The 16,539-nt window shown below is 33.3% G+C and overlaps 4 protein-coding genes and 1 pseudogene across 7 annotated transcripts; all 5 read left to right on the top strand.

Moving 5' to 3' along the window:
* The first annotated feature begins 1,557 nt into the window (after positions 1-1,557).
* On the top strand, positions 1,558-9,031 carry LOC149882943 (uncharacterized). 3 transcript variants are annotated; one of them, XM_090101094.1, is made up of 2 exons: positions 1,558-3,204; positions 3,395-9,031. In XM_090101094.1, exon 2 carries the CDS (start codon positions 4,326-4,328, stop codon positions 5,304-5,306), a length of 981 nt encoding a protein of 326 aa, XP_089957220.1. In that variant the 5' UTR covers positions 1,558-3,204; positions 3,395-4,325; the 3' UTR covers positions 5,307-9,031. The 3 variants fall into 3 exon arrangements, with proteins under 3 accessions (XP_089957220.1, XP_089957219.1, XP_089957218.1); XM_090101093.1 differs by having other exon boundaries at positions 1,558-3,255; positions 3,384-9,031; XM_090101092.1 differs by having other exon boundaries at positions 1,559-3,255.
* On the top strand, positions 5,736-6,437 carry LOC149882946 (uncharacterized). Its single transcript, XM_090100982.1, has one exon. It carries the CDS (start codon positions 5,736-5,738, stop codon positions 6,435-6,437), a length of 702 nt encoding a protein of 233 aa, XP_089957108.1.
* On the top strand, positions 6,452-7,567 carry LOC149882945 (uncharacterized). The gene has a single exon (XM_090100981.1). It carries the CDS (start codon positions 6,452-6,454, stop codon positions 7,565-7,567), a length of 1,116 nt encoding a protein of 371 aa, XP_089957107.1.
* Positions 7,576-8,179, top strand: LOC149882944 (uncharacterized). Its single transcript, XM_090100980.1, has 2 exons — positions 7,576-7,790; positions 7,852-8,179. The coding sequence occupies exons 1-2, from the start codon at positions 7,576-7,578 to the stop codon at positions 8,177-8,179; spliced, it is 543 nt and encodes a 180-aa protein (XP_089957106.1).
* Positions 9,032-11,743: 2,712 nt separating the features above from the next.
* On the top strand, positions 11,744-14,473 carry LOC149882942 (uncharacterized; annotated as a pseudogene). Its single transcript, XR_016444703.1, has 3 exons — positions 11,744-12,096; positions 12,294-12,830; positions 13,215-14,473. The product of XR_016444703.1 is annotated as an uncharacterized LOC149882942 (transcript).
* Positions 14,474-16,539: the final 2,066 nt, after the last annotated feature.

Genomic DNA, 16,539 nt, shown 5'->3' with positions numbered 1-16,539 from the left:
AGCAGAACGAATGAAAAAAGAAAATAACATACTAATTTATGGAATAACCCAATGTAATAATGATGATTTTTTAGAGAAAAAAAGTTTGACCAAAATGAAATAAACACAATTATGTCTAAAATTAACACAGAAGATATAAAGATAAAAAAAAATTGACACGTTTAAGATCTAAAATAGAAGGTAAATCAGCGCCAATAATTCTTGAATTAGAAAGTAAAGCCTGTAGAAATTTAATGTTTTAAAATGCATAAAATGACAAGAACAAAATTAATGGTATTTACTTTAACGTTGATATGACTGAAGCAGAAAGGTACCTTATGTATCAACTAACCCACCCAACAACAAGTCGTCTTAAAGACAAATTGAAGATGTCTTGAAATTGGTCTTAAAGATGTCTTAAACTGGTCTCAAATGAAACACAGTAAGTCGTCTTATTTAAAACGTCTTCAAGTTTTCTTATTTAACACGTATTAATGACGGCTTAAAATGACGTGTGTGTGTATGACTTTTTAGCATTGTTCGATGTTGGTTGCAAATGTTTTGTCCAATACTGTATATATATATATATATATATATATATATATATATATATATATATATATATATATATATATATATATATATATATATATATATATATATATATATATATATATATATATATATACAGTATTGGACAAAACATTTGCAACCAACATCGAACAATGCTAAAAAGTGTTCCTAATTTTACATGTCTTAAAAACGAAACGAACTATACTACCACAGCAAACAGTTCAGGAGTCTGGAGTCATAGCATGCCATGAAATGAGCAATCAGCTGACAGGTGACAGCACACAGGCAGAATTTCGTTGACAAGTGCCATTTTGCAGCGGACAAAACAAGTGCAACTATTTTGGTTTGTTTCATTTTCTTAAGTCTGGTCCGTGTCAACGTCACGGAAGTTTTTTAATAATTAAAGGAAGTATCCAGAAGTTTCCAGAAGCATGCAGAAGCTTCCAGAAGTTTCCAGAAGAAGCATCTGGAAGCATCCAGTAGCATCCAGAAATATCCAGAAACATTCAGAAGCATCCAGACGCATCCAGAAGCTTCCAGAAGCATCGAAAAGAAGCATCTAGAATCTTCCAGAACAGGTTCACACAGGTTCATTTTACTATATAAGAGACATGTAAATCGACATGTAATTCAGCCAGTATATGGAAGTCAATCAGTCAGTATTATCAAGACAGTTTATCGAAGTGAGTTTTGTCAAAGTGTTTTATCGAAGAACATCAATACAAGAAGTGAAATACAGCAAGTGTTTCATTACATTAATACAGTCTACATTTAACCAAGACGTTGTGTTCCACAGAGCATTATTGTATCATCACAAGGGAAATGTAACACGGTAAGCCTTGAGAAGCGTGATTATTTATTTTTATTATTTTTATGACTTCAAGTGCAAAAATGGCTCCCGACAGTCTTGGATTGGAACTAAGAAAGAAAATTATTGGCGATTACGTAAGTGGAATGTCACAAAAAAGTATTTGTGATAAATATCGCGTGAAATAATGGACCGTATTGTGAGGAGGGAGAACTAAAATAAAAACGACGATCGATAGAAAATTATACACAAGATGATTCACCAACTCTTCACATAAATAAGTTATAAAGCGTTAGAAGAAAAGTTAAATACAACTGTGGAAAAACGTAAACACGAAGACGCGTAAATGATAAAGCGATAATAAGAAAAGCTAAAAACAACGATCGGAAAAGACACATACAAGATGACTCGTCCACTATTCACATAAATAAATGATAAAGCAAAAAGAATTAAGTTAAAAACAACAACTGAGAAAAAACGTAAACGCGAAGACTCGTAAACGATGAAGCGACAATTAGAAAAGTTAAAAACAACGATCAGAAAAGACTTATACACGATGATTCACCGATCTATCACGTAAGTAGACAATAAAACGGAAAGAAGAAAAGTTAAAAACAACGGAGAAAAGACGTAAACACGAAGACTCATAAATCTGCCATATAAATAAATGAAAAGATATCGCAACAGGAAAACAAGCAAAAACTATAAAAGCTCAAAAAGAAAACAAAAACGAGGAGATTAAGATTAAGAGATTCAGAGTTAAGAGGAGAAGAATTAGAGTTTTTAAGTGAAGTTTTTTTGGGAGAAGAGAAAGAGTTTTAAAGAGATTTAAAAGAGAATTTTAAGAGAAAGAGTTTTAAAGAGATTTAAAAGAAGATTTTTATGAGAAAAGAGTTATAAGAGATTTAAAGAGGATTTTAAAGAAGAAAAAGAATATTGTGATAAGAAGAGTATCTTGAGGAATAAGTAGTTTTATGATAAGTAGTTGAATAAAAGAAGAAAAGAGGAAAAAGAAGATTTTAATATTGATTGCTGGAGAATAACCAAAAGATTTAATTAGAAGAAGAGATATTTGTGATAAAAGAAGATATAAAAGAAAGAGGAGTAATTGTTATAAACAGTATTGAACACTACAAGAAGCGTAAGAGAATATTATTTGTATTATGAAAAAGTTATAAGAGTAAGAGTGCTACCATTACACATTAATAGAACATTTGTTGATTTTTATTATATTAAAGAATATACTGAGGACAGCGATTATAAGTTTAGCCCTTTTAGATTAAACCTTGCCCATTCCTAACCAAACTATTCCCTAAACCTCGCCCTAACCTAACCAAGTACTTCTCAGACCACTAACCTCGTTCCCAACCTCCATATACCTAATCCAAACAATAACACTAAACCCAAATCTTCCCCTTCCCCTTTACTGCAAAAGAAAACATAAGAGTTTACACAAAAGAAATATAAAAAAAAAACGCCACCCTCACAGTATCAAGACTATGTTCCAAATATCGTTCTACGGGGAAGTTGGCAGCAGATAACAAAGGTGGAAGACTGCGTTCCACCACTTCTAGAGAGGGTTCTATAATCGTCAGATCCGTCAAGAAGGATCCCTGGATATCATCAGTCGAGATACAAAATCAATTAGAGTATCGGACCGAACAATCAGACGACGTGCTGTTGAGGCCGGATTGTTTTCTCGACGCCCTGCAAAGAAACCACTGATTTCACTAAAAAATCAGAAGATGAATCGAAGTTCAACATCATTGGGAGCAATGGCATTTGCCGTGTACGTCGACCGGCCGGAAAACTGTCGTGAATAAGTCTTCAAGACGTAATTGAAGGTGTGTGAAGGTGTTAATATTTTGTAGATGCTAATGAGTGTAGGAGTTAAGGTATTTAATTATTAATGCATAAAATGTGTGAAAATGACTCGATTGTAAGAATGTATAAAAAGAGAGTGTATTTTGTAAAATGTATTGATTCGCAGTCAGATGTAAAATATATTATCAAGTTTAAAAAGTGACTCTTTAGTGTCTCAGGGAAAGTCTAAATAATTGCCCACACTATTTGGTGGCGACTACTGCCAGGACGAACGAAACCTACGAGTTAGCGAAGATTGGACCAAGAACGAACTTACCAGAGAGAAATCAACATGTTAAGAATGAACATCAAAGGTATAGAACGCAACACGATTAATGGCGACAAATCCAGCATAATCTTGGCGTTGGACAAAATAACAAATTAATTGGGAAGATTTGAAATGGCAAAGGATGAGCTGACCAGAAAAATACTTGACGACGGCGAAAACATTGATTTGGTAGAAGAATGGCTTTCGAAACCAGTAATGGAAGTAGAAGCAGCGATTGAAATCAAAAACAAAATGGTGGACAAATTGGATTCAATAAACAAAAAAGAATGCATCAGAAAATTCGAGTATGAAAAAAAAATCATGGAACAGCAGTTAACGATTCAAAAAGAAGCAGAGCAAGCCTCATTGAGAAAACTTCAAAGCGAAGAAGAATGGTATTTAAAGAAACTAAAAATGAAAGAAATATTGCGCAAATCTCTTGGAAACGAAAACGAAGCTACTCAACAATCCGTCAAGCTACAAAAGTACACAATCACAAAATTTAATGGCGATTATAAAGACTGGTTGCGATTTTGGAATCAATTCACCGTAGAAGTCGACAACTCAAACATATCAAACATCAGCAAATTCAACTACTTACTAGAACTCGTCGAAGGAAAGCCCAGAGAGGACATACTTGGTTTACCACATTCGTTGGAGAGATACGATGAAGCTAAACGCATACTACAAGAAACTTACGGAAAAGATATTTGGGTTCACAAAGCATTGATTAAAGATTTGGAAGGATTAACGGCTATATGCAGCACGCACAAAATCAAAGAAGTTCACGACTTTTGAAACAAGCTTGCGAGAACTGTACGAACATTGAAAACTATGCAGAAACTTCAAACGGCTCAATCATTCGTGTATTCATTGATGGATAAACTTGGACCAGTTCGTGAAATACTCACACAAAACGATGATGGATGGGAAGAATGGGGACTGGAACAACTTGTCGAAAAGTTGCAAAAGTACATTGAAAGGAATCCGTCGAACTCAGCTTTTAACTCAAGCGACGAACAAACAAAGGGCGATAAAAAGTACACAAACGTGCAGTCAAGGTCCTATGAACATCGAAGCACTACATTCAAACAGTACAATGGCGGTCTTTATGACAAAGAAATCATGGCAACTAGTGGCAAGCATGGATGTATCTACTGTGGGTTACAAAATCACAAAAGCGAGGATTGTACAAAAGTGCTAACTGTTGCAAGACGCAGGGAGATTTTAACAAGCAAAAGATTATGTTACAACTGCGTTGGTTACGGACACTCGGCGGTAAATTGTAAATCAAGAGGATGCAGAAAGTGCAACAAAAAACATCACACGTCCATTTGTCAAGATGGGAACACAACAATGGACGGTAAAATGGAAAATAAAAAAGAAACCATTGGAACGGTGCTTTATGCAAGTACAACTATTCACCCAACAGTGATTGCAAAAGTAAACGGTGAAAAAGCAAGGATAATGTTGGATACGGGTGCTGGAAGTTCCTATATATGTACAAACTTGATAACGAAACTAAAGCTGAAACCTACACGAAAGGAATATAAAAGTATTGAACAGCTCTATGGAACGGTAGACAAGCGTTTGGAAATATATAACGTTACGCTAGAATCAACAACAATACCGGAATTTAGCATCAAAGTCGAATGCACCAACGCTGAAAAGGAAACACTCACCTTTTTACCTAATCCGATGATCAAGGATGTTAAGAAGCATTTTGCAAAACTAAGGAGACTGAAATTTAGCAATGATGAAGGGAGTGACGAACTTCAACCTATTCACATCATACTCGGTGCTGCTGATTATTAGCGAATAAAAACCACGGAACCGGTAGTTCTCGGAAAAAATCCGGATAAAGATCCAGGAGCCGAGCTAACTGTGTTTGGATGGACTCTTTCTGGGAGACGAACACAATTGAGTTCTGGTATTGAGAAAAGTTTTTTATTGAAAACTGGTCGTGATGAGTTCTAGCAAAAGTGTAGTTTAGAAGTACTTGGATTATCAGACACAAGCAGAGAGTCAATGTTCCATCAAGACTTTAGCGAAAAACTGCATTAAACTGAGGAAGGTTATTATGAAACCAGAATGCCGTGGAAAAAGGGTGTTGTTAAACTGCCAAACAACAGAAATCTGGCTCTTAAAAGATTGGAAAGTGTGACGATTCGGTTGAAAAAACTTAAAAAGCTAGAGCAGTATAATGATATAATGATGTAACAGATCAATGAGGGAATATTGGAAATGGCACCAGAAAAACCCACGGGAGAAATAATTCACTACGTTCCTCATCAAGCGGTAATTAAAGAAAATGCCAAGTCAACGAAAATGAGAACTGTTTATGATTGTTCAGGAAGAAAAGACGCTCAATCACCTTCATTAAACGATTGTCTAGAAGTGGGACCATCGCTGCAACCCTTAATATTCGACATAATCATACGAAATCGGATAAGTAAACTCTGCATTTTAGCTGATGTGAAGAAGGCGTTTCTACAAATTAGAATACACGAAACGGATAGAGACGCACAACGCTTAATTTGGTATAAGGACTTAAAGAATATGGAATTAAAGGAGTTACGATTTACAAGGGTGATTTTTGGTTCAAGTTCAAGCCCTTACATTCTTGGTGCAACCATTAAAAAGCATATATCAAAATACAAGGATATTTATCCAAAAACGGTGCTTGCTTTGGAAGAAGATACTTATGTTGATGATATACAGGCAGGTGGAGAAACAGAAGAAGAACTTAACAGGTTTAAAAATGAATCAACGCAAATCTTAATGGAAGCTGGGTCCAGCTGCACAAATGGCATAGCAACGTCAGCAATCTGGAAAGTGACGCTGAGGCTAAATCAACAAAAATACTTGGGATTCCTTGGAACAAAGAATCGGATCAACTATCGATTGACTATACTGCATGCATCACTATCGAAAATAAAGGAGTAATAACAAAAAGGAAAATGCTATCAGCTCTCAACAGTGTCTTTGACATATTGGGATTTAGTGCACCTGTATTAATCACTGGAAAAATACTATACAGTCGAATATGCTTGTTAAAACTCGGTTGGGATCAACAAATTCCAAATGAACTTTCAGAAGAATGGAAAACCTGGATTAAGGCAATAAACATCAAAAGAACTATTTCAATTCCGCGGAGTGTCGTGTCTGGAAGAATCATTGAAATGGAGCTCCATGGATTTTCAGACGCAAGTAAATCAGCAGTATGTGCATGCATCTACGTTGCAGTGAGACATCAACATTCGAAAACCAGCAACCTACTTGTAGCAAAAGCTCGGATTGCACCGAGGGATCTTAGTATTCCAAGACTTGAGCTGGTAGCAGCGCACACCTTGAGCAAGTTAATGAATCATGTTAGGAAGACATTAACCAAGTATAATGTCATTGAAGTATATCATTGGGTTGATAGTACTGCGGTACTTTACTGGTTAATAAAAAGGGGCAGTTGGTCACAGTTCGTCAGGAACCGAGTTCAGCAGATCTTATTGAATGGAGAAGTAAAATGGCTATATGTCCCAACAAAAGAAAACCCAAGTGACCTTGGAACAAGAGGAATGAGTCCTGATAAAATATCAAGCTTGTGGCTAAATGGACCTACATGGTTGAAACACAAAGAAAATTGGCCAATCCAACCAGAAATAATCGAAACGCCGTACGCATCATGTGAAACTATTAGTGTGAAAGAGAACGTGAATATGGCAACAGAAGAAATAAAGGGACACCATATATTTAAAAAAATATTGAGAAAACACAATTATTGGAAGATTATAAGAATATCATCCTTTATAAAAAGGTTTATGTACAATTGTCGAAATGAAGTAAAAATAACAGGACCGCTAAAAGCTGAGGAGATGATAGAAGCGGAGTTAATGAACATTAAGTTACTACAAGAAGCTGTTGCAATAAAGTCCGATGTGGAACTTAAACAGGATGAGAAACAGCTTTGGAGATGTCACGGAAAAGTCTCTGGGTATAATCCGATATTTGTACCAAAAGGATTCCAACTAACTCTAGGAATTATTGAGCATCATCACGCAAAACGTTACACGGGGGAGTAGAAGATACCATGAGTAGCATAAGAGAAAGATTTTGGATACCGAATTTGAGAGTTGCCGTAAAAAAGGTCCTTCGTGAATGCAATCTATGTAAGAGATATAGAGTGAAGCCGCTGTTACCGCCTACGAGAGCAATGTTACCACGCTTTAGAACTGAAGATATCGAACCGTTTACGGTTATAGGTGTTGATTTTGCCGGTCCGCTAAAGTATAAAGCGGCAGAAAAGTTTGTCGAAAAATGTTGTTGCACTCTTTACATGCGCATGTACAAGAGCTGTCTACCTTAGACTTTGTCATGATCTATCGGCAGGAGAATTTCAGAGAATTTTAAAGGAGTTTGTCGCAAGAAAAGGACCACCACAAATGATGATTAGTGATAACGCAAAGACATTTGTGGCAACAGAGAAGTGGGTACTAACACTTAAGAAGGATGAAAATCTTGCAAACTATCTTGCCACCACAGCCATAAAATGGAGGTTTAATTTATCAAGAGCGCCGTGGTGGGGAGGTTTGTTTGAAAGATTAATTGGAATAATGAAGAAAAGTTTGTCAAAAACAATCGGTAAGGGTATCCTAAGTCTCTTTGAATTGGAAGAAGTATTGTTGGATGTGTAATGCGCTATGAACAATAGGCCACTATGTTACCAAGGTGACCAATTCGATAATCAAGTATTGACGCCAAATGTATTAATGAGGGGGAGACCTGCAATTTTGCTTGAAGAAGATATTGATTTAATAACAAGGGGCAATTGTGCACTCCGGAGAGTCAAGTTTGTGAAAAATTGTAAGAATCACTTAAGGAAAAGATGGATGAACGAGTACGTGCACGCAATGGAAGAACGACAACAAGCAAAGGAAAAGAGAGGTAATGCAAAACTCCCAGGTGTCGGAAGCATGGTTCTCATTAAAGACGATGTGAAGGACAAGGCACTTCTCAACATTGGTCGAATTGAAAACAACATTAAAGGGAAAGATGGAGTTGTTCGTGGTTTTAAAATACGCTTGGGAAATGGTTGTGTAATTGAATGACCAATTCAGTTGGTGTGTGACTTAGAAATGGATTGTGAGGCAGGAAGCGGAATCGAATCGAACAAGAAATTGGAAACTAGAGCTGAAGAGGATATCTTGAAAAGAGAAACGAGACTGGCGAAATTGGATGCAAGACAAAAGATCAATTACATCATGGAAAACGAGATGGGAGATAGCTGATTAAAGCCGAAGTCTCAGCTTTAATCGGGGGAGGGTGTCGTGAATAAGTCTTCAAGACGTAATTGAAGGTGTGTGAAGGCGTGTTTGAAGGTGTTAATATTTTGTAGATGCTAATGAGTGTAGGAGTTAAGGTGTTTAATTGTTAACGCATAAAATGTGTGAAAATGACGCGATTGTAAGAATGTATAAAAAGAGAGTGTATTTTGTAAAATGTATTGATTCGCATTCAGATGTAAAATATATTATCAAGTTTAAAAAGTGACTCTTTAGTGTCTCAGGGAAAGTCTAAATAATTCCCCACAAAACGCCTCGATTTACGTTACTGCCATAAGACCGTGAAGCATGGTGGAAGCAATGTAATGGTCTGGGGGTGTTTTTCTGCTAACGGTCTAGGTCCAATACATCGAAACGATGGAATAATGGACCGTTTCATGTATAAAAATATCCATGTATAGAAAGATGTAATGTTACCTCATACTGAATGGAATATGCCAATAAAATGGGTTTTTCAGCAAGACAACGATCCGAAACACACTGCAAAAGTAGTCAAGCAGTGGTTTCAAGACAACCACCTATCGGTGATGGATTGGCCGCCTCAATCTCCGGATCTCAACCCTATCGAGAACCTGTGGGAGCTCGTCAACCGCAGAATTAATCGTGAAGGTGTTCGTAATAAGGATCAACTGTTTGAACAAATCCAAAAGGCCTGGGCAGCGATTCCACAAAGTTTCATTGATCACCTGATCGAATCTATGCCTCGAAGATGCAAGGCTGTGATCGACAACAAAGGATTCGCCACGAAGTATTGGTAGCGAAATACAGCTTGGTCAACATTTTGTCGAGTTGCACTTGTTTTGTCCAGAAGGAAATCAACTTTTTTTAATACTTTTGATTAATTTATTAATTTTCGTGTACAATTAATGAACTTTGTGATGAATAAAACTTGAAGAACTTTGTCTCTCAACAGTTGCATAGTTATTTCTCTAAATTGAAAAAATGCAGCACTTTTATATAAAGAAACTAAATTAGCATTATTTGGTTTTTCCAACACTGTATATATATATATATATATATATATATATATATATATATATATATATATATATATATATATATATATATATATTACCTTCCAGTCTCCTTCCAATACAATTAAAAAAAAAAAAAAAAGGTCAAGAAAATCATTGTTTTTTTGGAAAGCAGCATTCGAAGACACTTACCAATTACACATTTGTAAAGGTGGGTTTCTTTAAAACTTATCTTTCCGCCTCTCTGTAGATCCATGTTGAAATTAATCATTAGCGTACAATCTAATTTCTAAATTCGTTTAGTTTCTCAGAAATCTGTAAAATATGTGCTTGTAATAACCTAGCCATAGGACCTTAACGAAATAATTCAAAACTTGTTTGAATTATTAGTTGGTCTTTTGCATATTGCCGAGGCAGAAATCCGGAAAAACACATTTAAAACCAGCAGCTATAAGAGGAGACATATTTCTGATGTTGCTTATACGACTGGCAGCTAAAATCGTATTCTGTCCGCTTGCAAAATTTTTGTTCTTCGTTAAACACTACCCTTCCTTCCCAAGAACCTTTGATAATGCCTCTTTCACAAGAATAATATCCAGTTTGAGCGCAACAGTCCATTTTAAAAATGATCTTCCTGGGGCATCACAGAAAAAAGCTCTAACTTTACCAGTGTGTACAACTGATTTTATTGTCAGATAAAATTGTCCGCATAACTTTAAACCATACAATTCTTGTCATTCTTCCGCAATTGGAATTAAAGACGTAATTAAAGACTCAATTAAGGAAGGAATTAAAGCATGGACGTATAAGAGATGGACGTGCAACTTATTATTATAGTTTAAACTTTTAGTATTAGTTTAAACTTTCATAGTATTTGTTTAATAAGACTGTTCAGGATAAAGTAACTACTTCACGTGTTGACAAATTATTAAACAAATTACTCCAAGGTAAAGGAAATTAGTTGTCGGCACGAACAGATTTTATCATTTTTTCAAGATAAACATTTGTAAATTTGAACACGTTTTTTCGTGTAAACAAAGTCTGTCAATGATAAAATAGACCTGTAAAAACAATTTTAAAATGAACAAAAAAAGTATAGCGAAACATAAAAAAGCTTAAATATAATTTTTGTCAAGATCTGGTTTCATTCAACTCCTTGGTCCTTTGTTCACCAGCCTTAAATTTATGTATTTTTTAAGATTTATTCCCATATGCCGCCATTTTTTGCGTCGACTACTCTATAAGCTCCCCAATATATATTCCACTGTGAGTTGTTTATTGGTAGGTGCATTTTTTAATGGGTATTTTTTAACTTATTTGATAATGCAAAATCTTTAAAAAGTTATTCAAATTTATAATTATCTTGCAAAATGCGCCAGATATTTCATGTTTTCGTTTTTCATATATTATTTCATTTATTATAAAAAGCACATACACTGTGAGCCAGAGAGACCGCCAGGTTTTTTGTCGTGTCACTCAGCCAAAACCTTTTTTATTAGTTTAGTATTAGTTTATATTGATCATTAAAAATGTTTTTTAAACCAAAATCGCGTGTTAACATGGTAAAAATGATAATTAAAAGCCTTGAATAAATGCTTAAAAAAGTTACTAAAAAATCGGTAAAAAAAAGTCGTCGTAATGACGACATAAATTGTGAATAATGAAAAGCGAAAATCTTATGCAAGAATTAAAAAAATAAACGGGTGTCTTCTATAAAGTGATACAATTAACTTTTACATATACTCATTTAAGAATCAGATACTGTGAAATCAATTTTAAAAAAAAATCAAAAAAAAGTTTACAATAACTTTTTTCAAAGATTGCATTTTAAGTTACATTTTTCTCAAAATTACATATTTTTTATAAAACCATGTCATTTGAAATAAGACACCCGTGTTATTTTTTGGATTTAATGTTTTTAATCATTAGCTTGTAGCAGCCATTTTCATTTATTAAATTTTATTTAATAAACGAAAATTTTTAAAACTTAATAAACGAAAACATTTATTGAATTTTATTTAATAAACGAAAATGGCTGTTGCTAGCTCATCGACTGCTGTCTTTGTACGAAATGACTTTTGCTGCTGCTGCTGGGAATTTCTTGGAGTGAGGTCCAAGTCTTTATACCCTGTAAATTCAAAAATAGAAGATCTGATGAAGCTGTATATATATCCTGGGTAATCCCTTGAGATTTGTAATTACCCAACTGTAGTTTGCTCTAGTTGTAGAAGAAACCTTTACTTGATGAAGTCGGGAAATGCACCCAAAGGCTCGTGGGGAGAGAGAGAATCAAAGGTAATTCTCATATTTAAAAAATAAAAATATTTTTTAAACTCATTAATTTTTTAAAGTGTTATTATAAAGTAAGCCTATTAATCTCTAAAAAGTTTCATGTTTTATTTAAAAAACCATACCACTATTTATATTAAATCATTCATTGTAATGAAGCATTTATCTTTATATAATTATGTATTTAAATACCACTTTTGAAGGTTGAGTGGAAAATGCTGACCAGGAATTCAGCTTCAATGCTCCAAAGTAGTGAAACAGAACCAATCATATCTTCTTCACTAGATAACTTAAAGCTCTGTGGAAAATGTTTCTCAATGTTATCACCTGGACACACCCACAACTGTTTTTCTTCAGTTGCTGTAACAAACTTAATCTCTCTTGCCAAGAGTTTAGGATGCATTCAAGCTGAACAAGTTGCTTCAGGCTTATTAAAAGTTAAGATGAAAGCTGACTGCATTCCAAAAGGAGCAACTTTTTCTTTATCAACTGGTGGAAACCCATTGGTTGTAACTGTTGGATGTCCTGCCAACAAGGCAAATCGAAGAACAGTAAAACAAGTATCTTTACAGGTTATAAAAGAACTTCAAGTAATATTGGAACTTTCTATTAACGACACCAAACAGTTAATATCTTTTCTTCAGAAAGGATTAGGGAATAAGACTGCTGTAGAACCTAATATTTTTGGCAAATTGAATGATCTTAAAGAATCCATATCACATTTTTATAATGTAGAAAAGGTAATTTATAAGTATTAATCACAAAAGTGCACTTTCAGAATGTTCTAACATTTTGTATGAATATGTTTTATATGTAGAGAGAAAGAGATCCTCCACCATGAATTTGTAATGGCTACACATACAAATATTGTAACTATATATTGTGTAACCATTATAAGTTAAGTAGTTTTTTTTGTAAAATCAAGTGCAGCTAATATTAAATTGACTAATATATAAATTAGAAATTATTGTTATCTTTCTTGTGTAATATACATTTAATTTTTTTGTGTTAAAGCTTTAATCCCTAAATTTTCCCAATCTGGAGATGCTTCAACAAGTCGTTGAATGTGAAGGCTATTTTTTAGTGTATAAATAAATAATGACATTATCTAAATATTTTTACAGATAGGTTTCCTAGACAGTGAAGATGGAAAAGTTTCAAAGGATCTTGTGTATGTTCAAGAGACATCATCTTTCATACTGGATTTGATAAATCAACGTGCTCTAGACCTTCATTCAGCATTTGTACGAATTTCTATGGATGGTGGAGGATCTTTTTTGAAAGTTATAATTAATGTCTTTGATGCAAATGAAAGAACAAAGTATGCAATTTACATGAATAATGGTGTTCAGTGTTGTCTAATTCTTGCAATAGTTGAAGATATTCCTGATACAAACCATAACTTAAGAATAATATTAGAAAAACTCAATTTGCAAGATGTCAAGTTTTTTGCAGCATTTGATTTAAAGTGTGCCAATGCTGTGTTTGGTCCGTCAGGCCATGCAGGAAAAAGAGTTTGCCTGTGGTGTGAAGGGTTGAGAAATGAAGAATGTGAAAAACTAAGAACTCTTGGAGTCTAGATTACTGGTTTGAAAAATATGTTGTGGAAAATAACTCCAAGAAATCTAACATGCAACATATGAATGTGATATATCCAAGGATTCTCTACCAAGAGGAGAATCCAGATACTCTAATCCAGCACTTAGTACCACCTCCTGAATTGCATCTTTTGATTGGAGTTGTATCTACTTTAGGATGTCTGCTTATGGATACCTGGCATGAATTTGATGACTGGCTGAAAACTAAAAATGTTCTTCAGAGAGGGTACCAAGGTAGAGGTTGGGATGGAAATAATTCCAACAAGATCTTGAAAAACCTGGATGAACTTGATAAAGTTGTTACATCTCAGGTTCCTCAACTTAGACCTATACTTCAGTGTATGAAAGACTTTAAAAAAGTAAAGGATTCTTGTTTTGGTCGAACTCTTGAGTCAGATTATAAGTTAGCATTTGCTCATTTAAAAAACTCCTTCCTATCTACCCAAGATCTTGCACAGGTTCTATGGAAAAAAATTTCAGTAAGTTGGAAGTTTCACATTTTGCTGTGTCATGTTCAGCCCTTTGTTGAATACCATAACTGTGGCCTATCCAAGTTTGCTGAACAGTGTGGAGAAGCCATTCATTCAAATTTAAGCCTACATGGAGTAAATTTAAACGTAAAGAAGAGCATACTCGACATAGAGAGCAACTACTATCCTCTGTAGTTGATTTTAATGGAAGAATTTAACATTAACTTTGATATGCAGCCCTAGAAACAAAAAAAAGTCAACAAGTCCAGGACAGTGACTATAATCCTGTCAAAACGGCTATTTTCATAGCCACAATATTTGTTTAAAAACATTACAAATGGCTTGTTTTGTAATATCTCAAGAGCTCTAATTCACAAGAACAACTTTCATTTTAGGCATGTATCTTTTTATAGTATGCCACAAGATTCAGCGAAAAGTTAGGGGAGCGGGGGAAAAAAAATTAATTTGCTCCTATTACATGTTTGAAAAGCTTTTTCAAATCCAATTGAAAAGGTTGCTAATAGTAATACCTACAATAGAATCTTGAAATAGTTTAGGAATCAACAAATGATTTTAATGGAAGAAGTGTTTAATTTGGTTATGATAATTAAACGTGATAAATATATGTAGAAACTTAAAAATTGATTTTTCCAACCTTAGCACGTAAACGAGATTTTAAAAATATTCTTAATTAACCATATACATTAATACTAAACTAATAAAAAAGGTTTTGGTTGAGTGACACGACATAAAACCTGGCGGTCTCTCTGGCTCACAGTGCATAATCAGGGTTCCCACTCCTCCTTATAAACCTTAAATTCCTTAATAAAAAAAAATCCTTAAAAGTCCTTAAATAACCTTAAAAAAAGTTCAAATTTAACTGCTGTCCTTAATTTCTCCTTATTTTCTTACATTATCTTCAAGGAAATTTTATTAAAGTGTATGGATTATACTTATCAATAGAGAAGCAAATAGTTACTTCTTTGATGATTTGAAATCCTACACCTATATACAAATATATATATATATATATATATATATATATATATATATATATATATATACATACCCAGTTGGCACAAGACGTGCTTTAAACGTCTAAAATATGTATTAAAACGTTTTAATACGTGTTTTAGATGCTTTCAACGCGTCTTGTGCCCACTGGGTATATATATATATATATATATATATATATATATATATATATATATATATATATATATATATATATATATATATATATATTATTAGGGTGCATCACAAAACAACAATTTAAAAAAATTGATTTTGTCTGACACCTAATTGTGTTCTATATATTAAAAAAACACTGACTTTCAATATTTTTTAGAGGTCCCCCAACACCCTTGAATATTTGACCAGTCCCTAATGATTTCAAAAAAATTACTTTTCAAAAGTAGTTCATGTTGGGTCCCAAATTAAGTGATATTTTATAAAAATTTAAAAAATAATCATCATTTTATTTAAAAAAATTCACATTAGACTTTACTGCAATAAATATGACATTTTTAAAGGAAAAATGGAAAAGGTGCATTTTTTGTAGATATATATATATATAGCAGTGAAATAAAAATGTGTTTTTTTTTTTAAATGATTATTTTTGAAATTTTTTTAAAATTTTGCTTAATTTGAGACCCAACACGACCTACTTTTGAAAAACTATATATTTTTTAATTATTAGGGACTGGTCAAATATTCAAGGGTGTTGGGGGACCTCTAAAAATATTTCTTATTCTTAAGTTTTTGAAAGTCATTGTTTTTTTAATATATAGAACACAATTAGGTGTCAGACAAAATCAATATTTTTAAATTGTTATTTTGTGATGCACCCTAATATATATAAATATATATTTATATATAGAGGAAGCCCACTTTCTCCTTTTTTTTTAAAGCACCTGTTTGATTGAAATTATTTTGAAAACTGTTTAATTTTTTCAATATTTTATTAGTGCTAATTAATAAGTAAAGTCTTTACTATTTAATTGACATGCATAACAAAATCTATAGAAGCCATGGTTAACAGACTTATTTGAAGCTTTTATCCATGGATAACTCTTTTCCCAGGATAATTGGTATCTAGTCTTTCCCATACAGAAATAATTGCTTCAAAAAAAATTATTTTAACTAAAAAATAAAATAAATAAATTGCACTCTTGGCTGCCTAAAAGGTTTATATCAGTATAAAAGAGTCTAGAAAATCATTGTAAGGTTTAATCATTGCAATTGAAACTTTTATATTTCTGTAAAGAAATTCTTTCTTGAAACTTTTATATTTCTGTAAAACTGCTTACATATGGGGAAGAAGAGGCTCCATAAATCTGATTTAAAAATCTAAACCACCTAAACAATAAAACTACCTAAAC

Source organism: Hydra viridissima, unplaced genomic scaffold, assembly GCF_058129835.1.
Source record: "Hydra viridissima isolate aposymbiotic clone 2 unplaced genomic scaffold, HvirCarnegie_v1 scaffold_10, whole genome shotgun sequence".
NCBI lineage: Eukaryota > Metazoa > Cnidaria > Hydrozoa > Anthoathecata > Hydridae > Hydra > Hydra viridissima.
The sequence above is the reverse complement of the archived record's forward strand: the minus strand, read 5'-3'. Positions and strand labels throughout refer to the sequence as shown.